This window comes from Tinamus guttatus, unplaced genomic scaffold, assembly GCF_059628265.1.
Source record: "Tinamus guttatus ecotype Peru unplaced genomic scaffold, ASM5962826v1 Tinamus_guttatus_pri_ptg000146l, whole genome shotgun sequence".
Taxonomy (NCBI): domain Eukaryota; kingdom Metazoa; phylum Chordata; class Aves; order Tinamiformes; family Tinamidae; genus Tinamus; species Tinamus guttatus.
The window spans coordinates 1,064,267-1,085,351 of record NW_028288680.1 but is presented as its reverse complement, the minus strand read 5'-3'; the positions used below and the strand labels follow the sequence as shown (position 1 = coordinate 1,085,351).

Below are 21,085 nucleotides of genomic sequence, written 5' to 3'. Positions count from 1 at the left end.
GTTGATAAGCCAATGCGTGTGTTCTGATCCATGGTATGATTAACTGGAGGTACATGAGTTAGAAATGACACCTAAAGTGGAAGTATTAATTTGCTATTTTTCAGCCTTTTCTCTTCTGCCTTTTCCTCCTTCAGAGGAGGGACAAAGCACCTCATTTTTTTAAAAGGCAGTAAAACTGAGTATAATCACTGAGATGAAAAGCAACCTGAGTTTGAATTGCAAAGGGTCAGGAATGTCAGAGGAAGAGATTTCAAATTTCTGTAACTGACCAGATACTTGAGGCACTGTATTGATTGATTTTCTTACTGAGACTCCGTCAAGAGGACAGAAAAGCAGTATACTGACAACTTAGGTATAGTTTTGGGTACAGAGAACATACCTCTGTTGTCTTCAAAGTCAAGAGAGAATTTTATCCCAATTATGAGAAGTTTGTTTGTCTGTGAGTAAAATAGACTAAAGGTGGTAAGAAGGCTGAGGCAAGCTATGGAAATGCTTTCAGGTGACCTCTCTATATAGGATTCCAGTGAAAGTCCATGAGACTTGGCTAGGTCTTTGCTCAGTTGATGGACTATCTTTTAGAAAAGGGAAATTCAAAGTCTGTGAGCTAGGAATCTGTGAATCTTTTCATTTTTGGAGTAGTTGTAAAATAATGCTCTTAATGATGAGATATTTGAGCAGTAGAAAAGCAAATAAATGATTAATCTAGAATCTGTGTTTCTCCTGAGCTTCAATGACCAGTGCCACTTAGACAATTTCAATTATTAATTGAGATTCATTTGGAATGAATTTTAATTCATTCCAAACCCTGAGTTAAGTTTGCCCAGTGTTTCCCATTTTAAGGGCCTGTTTTCAGTTACACATAACCTTGCCAAAGAGCTTTTGTTTGGTCTGAAATTTTCCATATAACTTGCCTTACAAATGGTATTAGGAAGATTCCAACCAACCATTTCTTAAACTAAGCCTGAGTTTAAAAATGTTCTTTGTGTTCATTTTTAACTTTCTCATTGACATTTAGTGTGTCTGAGCTTTGGAGCAATAGCTAGAAATAGAAGTGGATAGCCATTGTTCCAGTGCCAGGCAATGCCTTTTGCTTTGTAAGCTTTTGAAAAATCTCAGTTATCATGTGCTCTGTTGAAGATTTTAGGAGTTTGGCAGCTCTATTTCCTATAGTTTCTTGGTTCACTATGCGTTCCTCAGCTTTTCAAGGCTGACTTTTGCTGAAGTTGCTCTTCTGGGTTCTGCTGGCTGTTCAGAACCAGCCTGCAGAACACGGATGTGCTCTGCTTTGCCCTGTCTGCATTCTGCAGAAAGAAAAGAAACAAGTGCAAGCGAAACAAAAAAACAAGTGTACCTACAGGCTTTCACTGAGACTCCTTTAAACACAGAGTTGTAGCTCTATTGTATTAAAAGTAGCACAGGAATAACTGACTTATTAGATAGATGAAATCCAGTAGTGTGGACACCATTTTCCTGATTGTTCCCCATATTACCCTAGGGTAGTGCAAGGTTACCCCAAATGTACAGTAACATTTATTCTGAAACTGGCAGCTCGTCCAGAGTTTCAATGTGGTTGCTTCCACATTCTTGTCCCAAACTCTTTTTGAGTAGTCACATTTCATTCTTCCTCTGGAGAAGGTGCAGTCAAGAATGTGTTGCGGATACCGATCTCCTCAGAAAGTCATTAACATGCAGGTGCATCACTCTTTGTTTTCTTATTGTTGATTCTTGGTTTTTGCACCTGGGGAAAGCACAATACTCCACAGGCTGTGGACTCTGGCATCACTGTGTGCACTGCTGAGTTGGTACAGGTACACAAATATGTGTCTGATTATACTTCTGCTAGTCTAGAGGAATATATTCATCATGTCAGAGTACAACTGCACTTATTCTTGATTCCTTTGAGGGTGCACTTCATAGTCTTGTTCCCTGAAAAAGAGCGCTAAAAGACCACCCATCTTCCTTAAAATGGGTAAAGTGAAAGCTTTAATGAACTGGATGCACATGCTCACTTCTGCAGCAGAGAGCTATTGATTAAATATGTGTGAATATTATCAATTATAAATACATTTTTAGCAAAACTTTTGCAGTATGTCTGCTTTTCAGCTCTATTCTGTGAGTCACTGTGGCTAAAAATAGCATACTTGCTCTTTCAGGAGTGTAATTGGCCACTTTTCAGAAATTCAGCATGTATGGAAGCATAAAGACAGAGTCTGCTACTGCTTGGGAAGTTAGGTGGAGTTATTAAACATCGATTTTGGAATTTGGTCAAAATACAGACAGAATCTGTTACATTTGTAACCAGAGCTAGAATATGTCAAGCATGCATAGGGTTTTACCTGGCCTAGAACCTGGCCTAGACCATCAGCCCATAGAGCTGCACTGAAAAAAGCGCTGAATTCGGAAAGGGGAAAAATGGTATTGACCAACTCTAGTGCCTCTAGTTCACTTACTGCTCTGCTCTGCTTAGTTTAAAACAATGAATGAAAACACAACACAGAGAAGCCAATCAGTTTATTTTTAGTGAAAATTAAGGTAGATCTTCCCATTTTTAAGTAAAAATCTTATAATAGCTTTGGCCTAGAAGAAACAAAAACTTTTCTGTACATAAATCAGAACCTATCTGTGCAACAGAAGAGCAAGAAGACAAGAATTTCAGTATTCTTTTTCAGAAAGAATTAATGTGACAAAACAAAATCAGTCTGAAATGTTTGAGGATCCATATTTTGACACAAATGATTAGTTTAATCTAGTTTAATTATCATATTAAATAATTGGTTTGATCCTGGAAGACACCTTACCCATTTTTGTTGCATTCAGATGGCCTTGATTGACTTTTTCCTCTCCCTCTTCACCTCGGTCTCATGTCATGTCGTTTACGTCCTGTTTCTGGCATCACGATCCTTGCCATTCCTGTGTATACCAATGTCTCCCATTTTCAGAGCCTTCAGAACAACTTTATGAACAGTTTTTTTGCTTTTTGTTTGTTTTTTTTAAGAGCTATCAGTCATCACTCTAAATTCTCCATTTTTTATTGTTGCTTGTTTGTAGAAAAAAAATTGTTATCTTCTGTACAGTACTGTAAAGAAACCGAGATAGGACAGATCATCAGTGTATACACTGAACACCAATAGTCTAAAAATCAATCTTAAAATAAACTTAAATATGATTGTAGCCAATCCAGAAGCCTTTAAATAATGACACTTTGAAAGATTACAATGTGCTTTGGAAGCTATGAAGATGTTGCATTAACATTAGCTGACTGGCATAAAGTGGATCCAGACATAAATTGATGAACATGGTGTTGTAAAGGCAACTGTTAGAACCTTGAAAAGAACTTCAAAAGATGCAGATTTATAAGGAAAACTTCTGAAGTTTTAGAATTTATGGGTTTGAGATGCTTAAAGTGTATGTATTTAAGATTAATGGTTAAGATTAATGATATTAATGTTCAGTATATTAATAATATACTGAGTTTAGAATGTATTTGCTTTGAATTACACATACTTAGTTTTAGTCAACATCCTATTTCCAGAGGCATATCATTGCTGTTCTTTATCTGGGACTTCAATTAAGATGCAGATAGAAAAAGAGTAGAAATACAGCAATTAATGTAAAAGGTCACCAAGAGCAGTTTTGAGTCTATGAAGATATTTTCCCCAAATATCATTAACTACATGTCTCTTTAGAGAGAGGTCCATTGCACATGTCCTTAATACTGCTAATAATTGACTTTTCTCTTACGGTATTTTCAACTGCCACTATGTTTTTTTGAGCAAAGCTTATCTTCTGCCAAACTTGAGTTTGTCCTGGCTTTCTTTCAAAAGGCTCTCAGTCAGTGAAAGGGAATCAGAAATTACTTGCAGAAATTAGAAGTGCCACCTGGAACCCTGTAATGCTATTTTTTTCTCTTGACTGTTTGAAAAAAAAAAGAAAAGTTCTTCCAGAAATGCATGTCAGCCTTGCCTGTTTTGACAAAAAATATTTTTTCAAATGGACCATCATCATCACACTCAAACTACTAGTTATGAAGATAATATAGCAATCATTATTCCTTTTGCTAAAAAATGTAAGATCCCATTTGTATCGTTATTGCATTCAGTGATATTTTTGCTAATTGTCCTTGCAGCAATTATTTATTTTGAATGATTATTTTAGGTCATTATACAAAAGAAAAATGCCTGAATTCTTTACTTTTTTTTCTTTACTTTTTTTTTTTAGCCCCACTGTCATGAAGGAAACTACTTGTTTAATGAAGAAATCAGATTTGGCCAGAAATAATGACCTACTATTTCTGAGCAGCTGGAATAATGATTTTTTTTTCTGTTTAAAGATACAGTTAAATCTGAAATGACTATTACTGTAGTATAACTTAATGCACTTGTCCTGTTTCATTTCTTCTCATATACGTTGTTTCACAAACATTTTGAGAAGCTTGTAAAAGAGAGGCCTGCACCTCAGAGTATAAATAGTTTGGTGAGGACATGACATTCATTACTTGTTGCTTGTTAGACAAATTTTTTGAATCTAATTGTTCTCACTTCTGCTTATTCTAATATGATTTTGATTATTGTCTGGTATGTACAATCCCAAGGCAATTCCAGATGAGACACTGAAAAATTTTTTTCTTGGAAGGAAATTTTTTGAAATCATTCCATTATCAAGCAGAGTTAGTACTGTTCTTAATGCATTTATTCATTTCAAGATGTTTAGCTATTACTTCTTCTGAGGTTAATCAAGTGGTAAATCAATTAACGTCAATGACATCTTGTCTGGATCTGTGGCCCACATGGCTAGCAAACAACTGGTTGCTCATTAAGTTCCAATTTCGGTGTTTTACAATTTTTGACCAATTCTCTGATTTTTCCAGATGCTTTAAAAATTGGCTGCTTGTCTGTCCTGTTTAAAAAAAAAACAAAAACCCTGTCCTTTCTCCAAATAATCTGCTATTTTGATTTCATTCCAGGCCTTGTTTTTTTTTTTTTTTTTTTTGTTACAGTTTCTGAAAAAAAATGGACACAGTTGCAACCTCTTGTTTCAAATGAGGTGTCTACTGTAGGGAGGAAATTTCAATCTGGCAATAACCCAATTTTTAGTATAATGAAGCTCAGATTGTAGGTTCCAGAAATCAGTTTGAGTATTGTTCTTATACTATTAAATCTCTAGATATAAATATTCCCACACTACCATTCCTTAAGAAGAAAACGTGAACAAAATGTATCTCATGACTTCTGCAATAAGCAGACAAATGTGGAGATGGTATGAGAGGCAGATTGATTTAACCAGATACGTTTTCTATGTCCTGGAAATCAGACTTTTGATCAAAGATTTTCTGCTCCAGAAATTCTTGCCTTATTTTTTATGATTAGATAAGGATGGCAGATAAAACAGCAAATGGTTCAGTTTCAGGATGTTCTGTGTTTCTTGTTTCTAAAAGTAAACTCTGCTTTTGAAACCTAATCTCATTTTCTGACTGAGCAACTAATGCAAATTTATGAGAGTTTAGTACTATTAAGTGGAGGCTACTATATCCCTGTATCTTTTATCTTCTATTTCTTTTTAAATAATCAGTTGAATGTGGTGTATCTTGAATCTCTCCTTTTAAAGTTGAGAGGAGCATTTTAGTACTTTATTTTTCGCCAGGAGCATGGACAGCTTGCTTTATGGAATAACAGATTGTTTAGATTCCAGATTATAAAGAATGCAGCTCTTGGGATTCCTAGAGGTCTTCCTGAAGGCCTGAAACATGTTTTAAGTCTTTACACAGACTCCCAGTGAAATTCCTGATCTGGTATAAAACGTTACTGATTTTTTCTTTTTCTTGAGGCATGTTACGTGACTGTCCAAGCATACCCTACATTACAAGCTCTTAATGCCCATTACATTCCATGACGTTTTTGCAGTTTTTTTTTTTTTAACCAGCTTAGCAGATACACAGCTTCTGTCATCATAGTCCAGCTGCTAGTTTGAGAGATTTCACCTTAAAGAAAGAAAAGCCTTTATCTGTGAGCTTATTAATTTATTAACAAATGTTCAGGCCTGATAGGCATCCTCTCTCACTGTTCTCCTTAAAGAATAATTCAGACATGAATGTACCCTCATTCGTTTTATGTACAGATATGGAGGAGAACTGAATGGTTACAAAGTGATACAGCTAAAAAGAAAATACAGAAAAAATCTCTGTGCACTAAATAAGAGATTCACATATAAATCATTATCCTTCAGATTATTCCAGCTCCACTTCCTCTGATATCCTGACTGTAGCTGCAAAGGCCAGTTTATCATCTTAGCATAGACCACAAAAATCCCCAGGGTAATGTTCTGTGAAGGAAAAAGATACCCTTGGAAATAAAATGGTACTACTGCAAGGGAAGCAAGAAAAGGATGTCTGGTAAAACTCTGTGGTACCTTACTTTGAATTGTCTTGTACAACCTAGTTGCATAAAAGTCTGACATTTTTAAGTAACTCTATACTGGATTTCAAGATGAAGGATTATGTAGTTACTGAAAAGTAAAATGTGTAAAAATTAGTCATGTGATATCCCAAGTTTTTCTCCATTATATAGAACTTTGTACCATAGTTCTGAAATGTAACTAACTGTTTCATTTGTTGTAATTTTACCCAGGCAAGTAAGCTTCTTTTGGTTAAGACCCATCAATATTTGTCCTTAAGATCACTGCGAATAAGAAAGGGGGAAGATTTCCTAGGAACAGGTTCATTGCAGTTTTGTAATAACTTCTGTGCCCCTGTTGTCTTCTAAAATTCTAGTTTGTGGAAGGTAAAATTTATCATCTAAAAACATGAATTTACACAGCTTGAAATAAAAAGTACTCTTTCTGTAATGTTATTTCATTACATAATCACATCCACTCATTTTTTTTCCCACTAGCTTGATTTCTTCTCATAGGGGAAGACACTGCTTCCGTAGTTAAACACCATACAACACTGATTCCTCAAGTATTTCCACGAATTTTGGAAAAAAAAATCTGGAAGATATAAAACACTGCTGGGGCAAGGAGGCAACCTGTACAACATTTAGCACATGCAACAGGGAAATGAATGAAATTTTCTTTTTTCTTTCCCTGTCAGCCCATAGAAGAATCAGATATTTCTGGAAGATTCCTTTTGCTCTGTGGCTGCTTCCCAAAGATATTTCTCATTGAAATTTCTAGTGATCTGACCGTGTATTAGTGTAACAGCACAGAGCAATGTCCCCCTTGCTCCAGGAAGGGGCCCACTCAGATCAGTCATGGTTGGTCTTCCCCACACTCATACTTCCCCACAATTTCCAGCTGTGAGTGAAGCCAGGGACAGAGGAGGGCCATGCAGGAGGAGAGCAGTGCCTGAGTATATGACTTCTGCCCTAAAAGCAAGCACCTGAAAGAAGTCTTTTGTCTGCCAGCCCTAGTGTCTTCTCCTTCTGCATGACACAGAAAATGTTAAGGTGTTGAACCAAGTTCTTCCGGAGTTTCAATGACTTCTTAGTTCTGGGCAGTGTAGACAAACAATACGAGCCTGATAAATTTCATTCTGGTCTGTCCTCGTCCTTACAGCTGAATGGAGCTGTGCTGTTGAGCACAGCACAGGCAGATAATGACACTTCAGTGATCCTTGGAGCACGATGCTGAGTGGCTGGGGGCTCTAGCGTGTGAGCTGCAGTGCTCATTTCCTCCCAGCTATTCAGTCACCCATTCCATTCTCTCCACTAACTGATTGTTTAAATGGAATGCTCTTCTTCTTCATGTGCTACCAAATGATGAAAAACACTGAGAAATTGGAACAAATTAAAAAGCCCCCTACTATGGCCATACTCCTTTAAATGGCCTTTTAAAAAAAGTAATTCTCCTTGGGATGTTTGACCGTGGATCCAAGAGCAGTAAGAAAACTACACTCCCTACAGATTTCCTCAATTTCTGCAAGATAAATAGGTAGTAACTGTATTTTGAGGGTGCAAACAGCATTGTCTTACGCTGTCCCAGCAGACAGGTTATTAATACTCTGTTAAAGTAATTTACATCTGTCCTATCAAACACTTCTTGTGTAACTATTCAGATTTGGTGTTCACAGCTACAGTGAATTCCAAGGCTCAAGGTAATATTCAAGGGAATAACAACCGAGACATTCGAATTAGAAATTGAAACTTTCATTGAATTTGCCAGTTGAAATTCCCAGCTTGAAGATGTAATTACTAAGATTTAGTAGAGTTTTTCAGTGAGCCATCATTTGGCTTTTTTTTTTCTCTTTGGTCAAGGTAGGTAACCATGTACAACAGTTGATGATCATACAAATTACATCTGGATGAAATATACTCCTTTATCTTCCTTTGCTTAGCAAAGCATTAGAAGTTTCTTATAGTGGAATACTACTTGTGTATCATTATAGCCTGCTTAATGCAAAACTTAATGGTTGGATACTGTCTTGCTGTAAAATTAGAACATTATTTTGAAGGGAGCATAGGGAAAGGAACTTAGAATTGTTTGGTTTGGATACTTTTTAGCTTGCATGACCTTTTATCTCTCCATTTGTACAGAATATGTCTGATTTTTCGCTTTGTCTTTCCCTTTTTCCATAGTCCATTTCTGACCTGGAGAGACATACAGCATATTATTGTAAGGACTTCACGTGCAGGACATCTGAATGCTAATGACTGGAAAACCAATGCAGCTGGTTATAAGGGTGAGCCACTTCTTTACCATCAATGGCTTAAAGATTTTTGTCATTTTGATTCTGTTTAGCTTTGAGTCTTTCATTTGAAAAAAAAAAAAAGAGCCTGTCCTCTCTTCAATAAAGAAAAGCTCTTAAAATTACTAAAAATAAAAATGGCAGCCACTGAATGATAGCCACCAGATCCTGCTAGGCCCTTTCAGCCCTACATTGTACAGTGCTGGAAGAAAACTAAGTGTATCAGGTGTTTTAATTTTTTTTCTTCTATAGTTAAATAGCTTTTGTAGCTAGAATAGCCTAGAGTTGAAGCTGTAGCAGTTATCAGATTCAGCCCGTGTTCTCATTTAGGATTGCTGACCATCTTGATTAAAAATGACAGGACAGTGTTTTCAAATTTCTGCTTTATATGAGTCTCCCTATATTTTTTATTTAAGATTGCTTTCTGATTTAGAAAAAGAAATGTTTAGAAAAAGAAATGAAATTGGGACAAATACTTATCAATCAGCTGTAAATAAAGGTTTCTGAAATTTTGTCAAACCAGTGACAAACCAGTAATCACCTCAAGATGTACAGTATATTACATTGCTGCAGCACAAGGCAAAGAAGCAAAAAATGCTATGTCTTACTTAGCCTCAAAAAAAAAACCATGTTCAAAGTCTGTAGGCTGTATCTTTTGTATCTCTAGGCTGTATCTTTTTGTAATGCAAGCAGAAATATAGAGTGGCACCACTAGATAAGAGATATTTTCAAGTGATGACACAAGGTAGAACCTTGAATTCATAGAATTTTGTATTTCAGCGTGGTTTGGTTTCTGATTCCCATTCATTCTTACTGTCTTCAGTCTGGATTGCATCTAAAAGAAGTGAGGATGGTTTATTTCTGCTTCTCTAGTTCTCTTTTCATAAAATTTCTGCTGAAGACTGCAGTACTGTTTTAAGATAAGTATTAATTTGAAGTCTTTTGTGTGAGGATCTCTTGAAAGCAGAATATAACATATAAGAACCATCAAATCTTTTCCCTGGTTTCACTATAACACTGGAACCCAACTTTAATCTATTCCAGATCAAGGCATGTTTCCACAGAGCATCTTTAATATATCATTCTGACCTATGACATTTCTGCCGCAACTGAATAGAAACCAAACAAAAAAACTTTCATTATTGGATCCAAACCAGATTCTAACTACAGAGGATGGATTTAGAAATGGGTATTTGACTCCAAGCCCCTCACAATGAGAAGGTTTTGAAATTCACAAGATTGGTTTTAACCCACTTACAAAAAGCACATACCGACATGCAAAAATGTATACAGTAAGAAATAGATACTTCCTTAGTTATTACAGTGTTTGTTACTATGAATGTCATTATATTTTGGCAGGAGTTTGTGACTATATTATCATTTTATTGGAGTTATCTGAAATTCTAACAGTAGCAAGTAGCATCAAATGAAGTTTTTTTTTTTCCTAGCTCGCTCACGAAATTCTGTCTTTTTGTGTTTTTCCACTTGTTTCCCAAGAGAGACAAGCACCCTATGTTGCATTTCACAGCAGCTGTCACTCTTTGGCAGAGGAGATGTCACGCTAACCCCAGCGGTAGCGGCACCGGCGGCAGGACTTGACTGTTTCGCCACTGCAGCTAGCTTAGTCTGAATCCTGGGAGCCAACTGTTTTAATGTTTGTCGTAGCAGATGGATAGCAGGGAAAAGAAGTGAGAAGGGTTTCTCCACCACTTGTGCAAAATCATGAACATGGGCAAGCTCCCCTGTGCCGATCAGAAGTCAGGAAACACAACCTGATCTGGCAGAGCTCTGCTGTAGGCTCCGTGGTGGACTGAAAAAGAGGAAGACAAACTAAGTGCCTCAACCTCTGTGGAGCTCAGGAATCAACTTTAACCCAGATAAAAGCATGAGTTTTAACTAAGTTATTTTGGCAACTTAGTGTGAGCAAATGGTTCCAATAAAAATTCAGCTCTCTTTAAACCTCTGTTGGTTTTGGAAAAAGAAGTAGCAAAAGATTTAGATTAAATCACGACATCCAAACCTGAGCTCAGAAGGGGGTTTGCACACCGCTGCTAGCGAGACTGAAACAGTATTTTACTATTGCACGTGGCAATATTTAGTATAGTATTACACTATTATCCTTCACAGTTGCCAAGAGTAACAAATAAAGTACAGTTTTTCATAGATGAATTACTCTGATCAGACTGAGTTCCTGAAGGAATTATATCATAATTTTGTTGATGACAAGATCCATCATTCTTACAAAGCACGTCCATAAGAATGGAAAAGAGGGGAAGATTGTCTTTAAAATTAATTAAAACAAAGAATGTCTCAAGAAACACTCTCTCTTTCCTCCATGCATGATGGAGAAAAAAAAAAAAAAAGGAAGAAAAAAAAGAGGAGAAAGAGAGAGACAGCCTTGTTCCTTTAGAAATGAGAAGTGAAAGGCTGAAAACAACAAAAACTTTGAAGAACCTCTCACTCCACAAAGGGTGGGCAAAGGCTGGTAGTTGAAAGTGGGTCATCGAGCCTTTTCAGTGGGCTGTTTTGCTGGGCTGCATGGCAACTCCAAGCCTTGCTAGTCACTTGCAGCTTTTCTGCCTTGCAGAACACACACAGACAGAGCTCATACATGTCGGTTTTGGTGGCAAGATCTCCCATCTTTTCCATCTTCAATTGATAGATTAATTCAGGAAAAGCACTTGAGCCAGCCAGTGATTTGCCAAAGCAAAGGCAGTTTTTCGTTTCATTTCCTGGCAAATACAGAGTTTTCATCAGATGCATGTCAACAGAATAAGGCCATGAATGGGCAAGAGTTTTTATGTTGTTAGTGTTTTTATTTATTGTTTTGTAACCAGTGGGTAGACATCTTTACATAGGAACTTAATATCTGATACTCTAAAAAAAGAAATTCTGGAATGCTCATTTTGTGATCTAGTGAGTTGTACATATAATTTTCCACTAGTAAAGAGATAGGTTACACTCAGCCTCACCTCAAAATCAAGGGGGTTTTTATAATTAAAGCAGTTAATTAACCGATAATATAGAGGAAAGCTAGAGAACATCTCCCCCCCCCCCCCTTTTTTTTTTTTGTGAGGATCCCAGGGCTGTTGCTCCCTTTGTGCTATGCCAGATCAGTATGCAACCACTCTTTGTTCTGCCAATTGTTTGGTCAACAATAGAGCTCACCCCAGCACTCATATAAAGCCTTCATGCCAAGCAGTTTCTACATTGAAAGAAACCAAATGAAACGCTGCAGTTTTAAGAACAATGATCAAATCATCTGAACAATTCTTTGTATGTAGCTGAAGCTCCACATACTGTCAAAGAAAGTTCTCTGGGGGAGCAGACCATTTGGAGGGAATGGATACTGTTAGTTTGCTTTTTGATTTTAGAGAACGTATTTTGTTCTTTCTGGCTCAAAATGTGGGTAATATCATCTAATACAGTGAAATAAAACGTCAATTAAAGAGAAATTGAAAAATGAACTTTTTTTTTTCCATTTCAGGCCATTTCTAGGCATCAGTGGCAGCTTCTTCCTGCAGAAGCTGAATGATGTTATTTGAAAAGGAATAATAGGCCAACAAAGCTAAATCTCTTCCATTTAAATTAGACAAAATATCACAGCTGGCTACATTAGGAGAGTTTTGGTGTTTTATCTTAACCTTAGTGTTTAATGGCCTTTGAATATAATTCTGTAATTAAAGTGCTTAATAAAACTGGTGATTAGTCTTGTTGTAAGCAGTGCATTACCAATTCTGCGAATGATGAAGAGATGAGACTACCCCTATGCCTAGCATTGGTTAACTTTAAATTGCTGTAAGGCAACTGTTAGTCAGGCACAAATGCAGAGACTTGTGCAAGAATTTGCACAACCTCATATATATTTCAGAGAAGATAAACAAGCAACGCACTGCTGCATATGTAAATAGTTTTTTTAATGTATTTTGAAATCATTGCTAGGAGCAGGTATGAGACTCTTGAAAACAGTAAAAACTCTAGGAAGTGAGATGTCAACCGAAGATGTTCCTATATCAGAACACCTTTCAAATTCCTGTCTTAGGGATTACAGTTGATATATGCACATAGCACTTAGAGCCAAGTCCCATGCAACCCTACAGGCCATAGGCAGGGTGCATGGAACAAGTGACATGTGGACTCTTGTCCTGGCTGTTGAAAGAACCCATTTGTGGGCAGTTACCTCACCTCAGTCATGTGATATTACACCGGTCTTTCTTTGTAAGAGAGAAGCAAACTGTATCCTATAAACTCATGACTTTTTGTGACTGAAAAACAAAGCTGGTGTTTTCACCAGCTCAAGCTGGAGTGCTGTCAGTGTCTTTCACGTTCAACCTGCTGAGAAACATCCCCTAACACCAACCATCTCACAGGTGACTTGTTTGTCTTGCTGTCTCCGTGTGCTGCTGGTTCCAGACAGTGTTTCCTCACCAGGACACCCCTAATGCCACCACCTCCTCTCGGCAGGCCCTTGGCTTCGCTGCCAAGCCACGACACAGCTGTCACTGCAGCTCTACCCCTCCCAGACAAGCCTGTTAAGCCAACTTTTGCTTTGAAATATGCTAGTCCTTGAGAAAAGCCTCTGTAGTCTGAACTGCTGGTGTAAGGATACTTCAGGAGAATCTGGGCTCCTAGATCCAGAGTCACGTTCACCAGACATTAAGCCTCAGAATTTAAGACTGTAGGAATTACATTTATTGAGAAACAAGTATATAACGTGCCGTTTCCAAATGTGAGTCACATAAACCAGAACCTTGCATAGGCATCTGAGAGCAAAGGCATAGAAAAGGAAAGAAATCTTTGGAAATACATTCCAGCGATATTTTACATCGCATGTGACCAAATCTTCAACCTATGTGAATTTGAAGTCTTAAAGAGATATTTGCATCACTTGCCTAGCTAAGCATTAGCCTTATATTAACTAAATTGGTTAGTTTCATCTGAAGACCTTTCATATTGTGGACCCTTGTGGGAAGTTGCTTGAGCATGAGGTGGTGCTCAGTTTAACACCAGCAAGGCAGAAAAGCAAACAAGCTAAAATCAAAAGCAAGTCGAACAGTGAGCAGAAGTGTGACTGTGTGACCGTGGTTATTACAGATATCATTGCTATAGGAAGAGAAAATATAGGAGGTGGGATTTGGAAACAAAGACAGTTGAGAAAAAAAAAGCATTAAAAATATTCTTTTAGTAGTATAAATAGATAGTGGCTTTTTATTTCCTGGCCATTGCAGCCTTTCTCGATGGTTCTTTCTTCCTTTTCCAGCTGATAGCTGTGAATAATGTTTTTTAAATGTAATATTAAAATTTCATTAAGAAATTTTCAGTGTTTCATATTTTAAACCTACAAATTGCCTGGTATCTGAACACTGCTGGCCTTGAGCAAGACCTGAAAAATCTCTGTGGGCTTTGGGGAAGGTAACTGGAAAATATATTGGATTCCGCAACCTAAATCATTGTTGTTGGGGTTATTTTTCTTTTCCCTAGCACAAAATGAGATCCACCCAAGTTTGCTTTTGGAGGAAAGAGACATAAGATGAGAAATATATCTGTACAGTTCCAGAGATGGAGATGTACAGAGGAGAAGGAATGGCTCAGAGGAGTCAGGGAGGTGTCTCATTACTTCTCCCAGGCTCAAGCCCTTCACTGTCAGAGCTTCTCATTACTCACCAACTCTGCAGCACTGTTCCCTGATGTCTCTAAAAAAGCAAGGAATGGAGCTGTGAATTTAAAATGGAGTCTAAGGAGAAACTTCATACCTATGCTGGGATATTTAAAGAGAGGAAGACTGACATTTTGTGCCATAGTTGGTTGCTTTCCTATAGTTACACTGTGAGACTAATAAACACCTTTTTTTTTTTTTTTTGCTATGTACAGTGTTTTACAATACAAAATATTTTTTTCTAAAACAACAAGCAAAAGGCTAAATGCAGATTAAATTTCTATTACAATACCGCTGGGAATCACCACTAATCTATGACCAGAACAGCAGACAAATGATTTGAGAAGACAGTGCCTTTGCTGTACTGCTGGCAGTCCTGTGTCCATCTGTCCTAGATACAAAGCTATCCACAGTTACTATAGTCTGCAATTCCAAGTTTTCCAGGCATTGCCAAGTAGACTGGCAACATTAACAGTGCACAGACCGTGTGAATGATAACCTTTGACTTCTTATTTTAACAAGCCCAACCTTTGGCAAAAGTCTGCAAAGAAGTGAGGGAGAGGAGACAGGGAAGAGGAGGAACAGTCTTGCCCTGTGGACTCATAACCTCGGAGTCAAGCACTTAATGTAAATGCAGATTTCAAATTTGCAGTGTTAAGAAATACGAGGAACATTAAGTAAACAGTGAAAGATAAACTGATACAATTCTGCAAAACAGAATGCTTTATATAGGAAGAATGAATGCCACATTTTAGAATAAAAGCCTTAAAAGCAACATGCAGTGGCGTGGCCTCTCTATCTTCCAACTGATGGAGTAGTGCACTCGCAAGAAATGTTACAGGCCACTGCCAAATATATTCATAGCAAGCGCTCCGTGAACGTTTGTGCAGGATGCAGTTGTGTCTTTTTAAACAACCAGTGCTTGCCTTTGGGAACACAAAAGCTCTTTGTTGCTGTTGCATTATCCTAATTACAACACTCGCATTTCCTTTTGTTTTTAGAACATTATCTGCTTAGTGGGCCTGGGATTCAGGCCAGTTTGGAGGCAATTTACATCATCTACTACACAGTATTTAGTCGCCTAGAGTGTCTTGGTAGGACCTAGACCATCTAGGAGACTTCAGTTCTTTTTCAATAAATGGGAAACATTGGTGCCTTTGTAGGACAATTCAGATCAGTTATGGTTGGAAAAGACCTCTGAGATCATCAGCTCCACCTGTCAGCTCCCCAAGATCACACATGTTAAACTATGTCACTAAGCACCTCATCTGCACGTTTCTCAAACACTGTCAGGGATGGTGACTCCACCACTTCCCTGGGCAGCCTATTCCACTTACAGAATCACAGAATCCTGAAGGATTAGATGCCTTAGGCTGTGTATAACTGTATTGCCACTTCCGTCTGGAAAAATCAACACACACAGAGCAAGAGGAGTGTTTCCATTAACTCCATGAATGCAGAAATTCATCCTTAGGGTCCACTTCTGGTGTGATTGGTCCAACTACCTGTGTGATCCTGGCCAGTTATTCGACTTCTTTTTGCTGCAGGGTACTGATCTGTATCTGCAGTATAGCATTACTAGGATAATGTGAAGTCTGTTTAGTTAATTAATATTTCCTGTGTTTTGAGAGTAGGCTGCTGTAATTTCAGTTCTAGAAATTACTGTCATTAATGCTAAATAATGTGCAAAACAGTTACAACTGTGAGCACATTTGTGTATACCCTTCCTCTGCTGAAATCTGCTGCAGCCCTGTTCTCAGTCAGGAATTAGCTTGAGCGTGGATGTCCCTCCAGAGCACTGGCACTCCTGAACAGACAGAGCTGCTGTGCAAGACTGAGCAAGAAGGATGTTTGGCACCGTGTATCTGATACACCTGACAGCACAGAAATGGTATCTTGTGTCTCCTGCTAACCATCTGTCAGCATTTCCTCTTACAGTTCCTTAACTCATCTGTCATCATCTGCTCTGGGATGAAGACTAGCAGACAGGCACTCGCCAAAAGGTGCTCTTATTTTTTGATAGGATAAAATGACTAGTACGTTTGTCTACTTCTAAGTTACTGGGGAATCCTAAATGCACCTACGAGTGCATATATTCGCTCCTAATAAAGGAAAATCTGCTCCTAAAGAGGAAATAAGTACATTTTTATAGGAAGTATTCTACGGCGCAGTTGCCAAATGGTTTTTTCTGATTAAAGATGCAAGCTGCCGTGTTTTGCAATAGATCACTGGGCTATTTGGTAAAATGCAATATAAAATGTCTATCGGCGAAGTAAAAAACTATAGCTTGCACTACCAAAGGTGTCTTCACCAACTTTATTTTGACAAACTTTAATTCTCTTTTAACTACTCATACTCCTTGGATTTATTCCATTCACGTAAACTGGCTTATTTTAAATGACATAAAGGAATGTCTTTAGTAGAGTCTTTATGATTTACAGCCAAGTCCCAGTCCAGAAACCCAAGAGAAGCAGCAGCTTTTCTGTCTTCTCCGTCACCAGCAGGTAGCAGTCAGGTTTTGGGTTTCTGTCACAGTCCTCTCCGTCAGCCACAGAGGCAAACCAACTGGCTGTGGGTTTTTCAGCAAAATGCACTGGTGCTCTCCGTGACACTGCTGGGAATATCCCTGTTTATAGGGCACGATAGATCTTGTGTGCCATGAGGATCTGGTTTGCACGTACATAATACCAGTAACCACACTGGGTGCTTGCTGTGGGAAGCAGGGCCTTGGCATGACAGAACTGATGCAGAAACTGCTCGGAAAGCACAGTTGCTCCTTGGAGGTTTCTGCTTTGTTTTCAATGAATGGGGGCTTTTAGTCAGTCAGAAACATAGCAAATTCGAGAGAGGTGATTTTTTTGTCAGACCCTTTGTCAGGTAAATCTGTACTGTTGTCATAGTGGAGAAATTATTTGTACTGACACAAGAATTGGTAATTGACATAAACACAGCTGGAAATGTAATACAAACAATGTTCAAAATATTCTGTTAGCACTAGAAATAGAAGTCCTTTAGTTTCTCATCGTGTAAATCATTCTCTGGTGCAATGTAAGAGTAAGAACTCAATTTTCTTCTGTCATTGCTGAACCTTTAGAGATCCTTGAAACTACGTGGGGAGGGAGGACAGGGCTTGTTTGCTTTGACTTTAAGTAGAAAAAATTGTGTTTCAGTTTTGTCTGAAAATATAACATATATATATATATACATATATATATATATATTGCACTTAATATAAAAAGCATGAAGGAATTGGTTTTACAACAAAGAGTAAAAAGAAAATTATTGCAAGTTATTTGCCTTTATAGCAGTTATGTACTTCAGAAATCACATCCCCTTATCTGATCACAGGTTGGTACAATACAGGGGAAACTGGGGTTAAGTAAACAGCTGAAGCAAGATTAAAGTCTCATTACAGATCAATGTTTTCGTAGTCAAAAACATGAAAAAAATGGTTTAAGCAGTATTTCCTAGTAGTATTCCTTTTTTTGTCCCTTAATTTTCTTTAAACAATTGATGTTCCTATTTGTAACTGGAAGTATTTCAATATACCATACAAATGACAGAAACTAAAAGAATTAGAGCTCTGTGTTTGCAAATGAACTGTCAAATGTGAAAGAAATATTGGTGTGGATGAATTGAAGTAGTTGCAGGATGGGAATCACTGAATCTTAAAGATGTTTTCTTTTTAAGATGTTTGAAATCCTTCAAATAAAACTGAAACAAGTAATGACTACGGTTGTTTCACTATAGGAAGAAATATTAAAATTCTTTTTGAGAAGGACAAAAAGCAAACAGAAAAAGTAGAAAGGAAAGGCTTTTCACTGCTGAAAGGAAAGGCTTTTCACTGCTATTAAACAGATATTCTGGAGTCTCTGTTGGCAAGTACTCAGCTGCCAACACATTATCTGACATTGGTGTACAAAATGCAGGGTCTGAAACACAGTCCCACTGAGCATTAAAGACTACTGTTTTCATTCCCTAACCTTCCCTGTTTGCTCTGACTGTAAGTGCTGAAGATGATACACTTACACGTGACCACCCTCAGTAAATGTGTGCAGCACTAACACAATTGTGCAAACAAGCACAGACTCAAATACTTACTGGAATTATATATTTTAAGTAAGTAAGTCGTTCGGCGCAGATGACAAAATAACCTTTAAAACTTCCCAGATAGATAAATACTTTTCTTTCTCTCTACACATGCACACACACACGCACACACACACAGAGAGAAACTGAGTTACAAAGCAGCATGACAGAAGGCCAGTCCAGAAATCCAAAGAAAAATCTGGTACTTGCATGTCTTGCAGTCCAGCTAAGCAGCATCTGAGAGAACAAAAATATAAGGGGCATTTTAAACTCTTATTTTGTAGCTCTCATTTTGAATGAAAGGCAAAATCCTAAAATAGCATAAATGAGCAGTGTGTTCCAGGTTTGAAACACAGGACGTATTGCAGTTTTTCTCTCCTATTGCTTTAGCATTTGTAACATGTACACAAAATTATCACCTGTACTGGTGATAATTGTATTTCCAGTGCAGCCTTTAGGGTACAGAAGATGAAACTCAACGAATCGTGGAGGGTGGAGAGGAGTCTGCAGTGTTTTTTGTCAGAAGAGCAGAGCAGCAAGGGAAGCTTAGCATGCAGCTATTGATGAGACATCCTGATGGTAGGAAATGAAAAATGCAGCATAGCAAATTGAGTCTAGCTGCACAGAGGCACTGGAAGTGTTAGGCTTTCAGTGTCTGGGCCCAGTTCTTTTGGAGTCTGCATAATTCCGTCTTACAATTTATCAATACCAGCAGTTTGTATTTCTCTTGGTCAAGTCAAATGGGATATATATTCCATCTTTAGATTTAGGAGGGGCTTTACATTCTCTTTGTGTACAAATAAGCAAGTTATTGAATTTTCAATAGGAGTTTCAGACAAAAACAAAAGGATTAAGAAAAAGCTGGGGAAGTCTCTACAGCAGCTGAGCAGGCCTTGATTTCATGCTGGGCTAATAGAGGAACTGCTTTAGGGATAAATAAATGGATTTTGGCCTCTAGAAATGTTATTTTCTGTAATGATAAGAAGAGTAAAGGAATCAGCTAAAACTCAATATTTACCTTGGGTTCCAGGACGCAAGTTTTCCTCTGGAACTTGTCCTGGGTCTGTAAAGCTCTGCATCTGCCTGTGATTTTGCAGAAATAGGAGCGGGTCGGTCTGCCTGGGTGGAGGGAGGATTCAAGGAGCCCCGGTGGGTCACGGTGTGCAGCCCTTCAGCACAGCAGCAGCCACAGACTGTCCCTTAGTCCCCAGGCCACCTTGCACCAACCCCAGCGTCTCCCGCCAGGCACCCCCGGACGTGCTCAGGGGTTCCTGGAGACGGCGAGCAGAGCTCCTGCGGAGCAGGGATCATGCAGGGAGCGCGGAGGGAGCGACGCGCCAGCAGCATCCCGGAGCATCGTGCACTTTTAGCTGTCTTATCCCATCCTGCAAGGCGGCGTCTTTCAAATACCGCTTTCTTATTAGTGTTGGCAGAAGTGAACTCAGTCGTGTGCAAATGAGTGACGCCTCCAGATGTTCACCATAAAATATCTGTGGCCCTCAGGAGTGCTACGGAGGTCTGGTGGACCCACAGCAGAACCCACAGCAGCACCAGCAGTTGAAGGGTTGCAGTCTGAGGGCAGTGGGAGATAAAATCTGTTTTCTGCAGGGGAGCGACTACTTTTGTTAACTCAGTAATGGTTTCACGAATTGCTATTATTTAGTCTTTGATAATGATGGGCCTGTCTCCGTACCTGCAGCTGCTAACCAGCCTGCTGGATCAAGGGCTTTGAAGTGCAAATGCTGCAGACAGACAAATGTCAACTGTCTGGAAGCTTTCCATGTGGAAAACTCCAGGAGCACCCCTGACTGGTAGGATGTTTTGATTTGAGTGGGAATGCCTTTCAAGAAAAAGCAGGTATTTGTGCTTCAACTGTTAAAAAAAAAAAAGCTGCAGGTGCAGAACTTCTTAATCCCAGTTCTGCTCTCCATGCAAGAGAATTTAAGCATTAACTGTCATAACTGTCACGGACAATTAACACAACCCCATAACCTGGGGTGGTAAGCTTTTCTCAGAGCGCTGGATGCAGTGTTGGAGCAGATGGATAACTCCACATCAACATGCTCTGAGCAGAAGTTGCTGTTTTTCAAGATGACGTCAGTGACCAGGGAGTCTCCCGTCACAGGAGCTCTCTTTACAGGACAAGCAGCTTCTCTCCATCTAAGCCCTCAGTGCCCTTCTGCCTGCCCCCCATCCACAGAGATCTGGCTGCCCCCCATCTCTTTTCTCGCCCTTATCTTCTTGGTGGAATACATTAAAGAGGATTGAGAAGTCTGCAAGAAGGCTGACTTTAATTATCCCAATATATGCTTCTCCTTTTGTTTCATTTCTGGAACATTTCTGTTTCATTTGGCAGGAAGGCCATGCTTGGTTTTCTCCCAATGTACGTTTCCAAGCTATGTGAACTTGAATTTGGGGTTGAAGGGGCGGGAAACCCAGTTCCTTACACAGTCATTGTTGTTTGTAGGATTTTCCATTGAAGAACCTTCTTCATGTGGCATTTTCAGACAGCATTAGATATTGCCATATTTGGAAGAGGGGATCCTTAAGCACCGGTTATTTTTAGGCTTTGTACTGTTACTTGTTTGACAAGGTCGGGTTTTTTTTGGATGTAATCCTCTGAATTCTGGTTTGGCTATGAATGGAGGCTGCTTTCGCAA

At 38.6% G+C, this 21,085-nt stretch overlaps 1 protein-coding gene across 2 annotated transcripts in view; it reads left to right on the top strand.

Moving 5' to 3' along the window:
* Positions 1-21,085, top strand: part of PCSK5 (proprotein convertase subtilisin/kexin type 5) — a 232,802-nt gene that overhangs the window by 124,149 nt on the left and 87,568 nt on the right. For both annotated transcript variants that reach the window (XM_088522071.1, XM_088522070.1), the window contains exon 10: positions 8,571-8,674. In XM_088522071.1, coding sequence (XP_088378197.1) covers positions 8,571-8,674 — 104 coding nt within the window. The remainder of the gene's footprint in view (positions 1-8,570; positions 8,675-21,085) is intronic.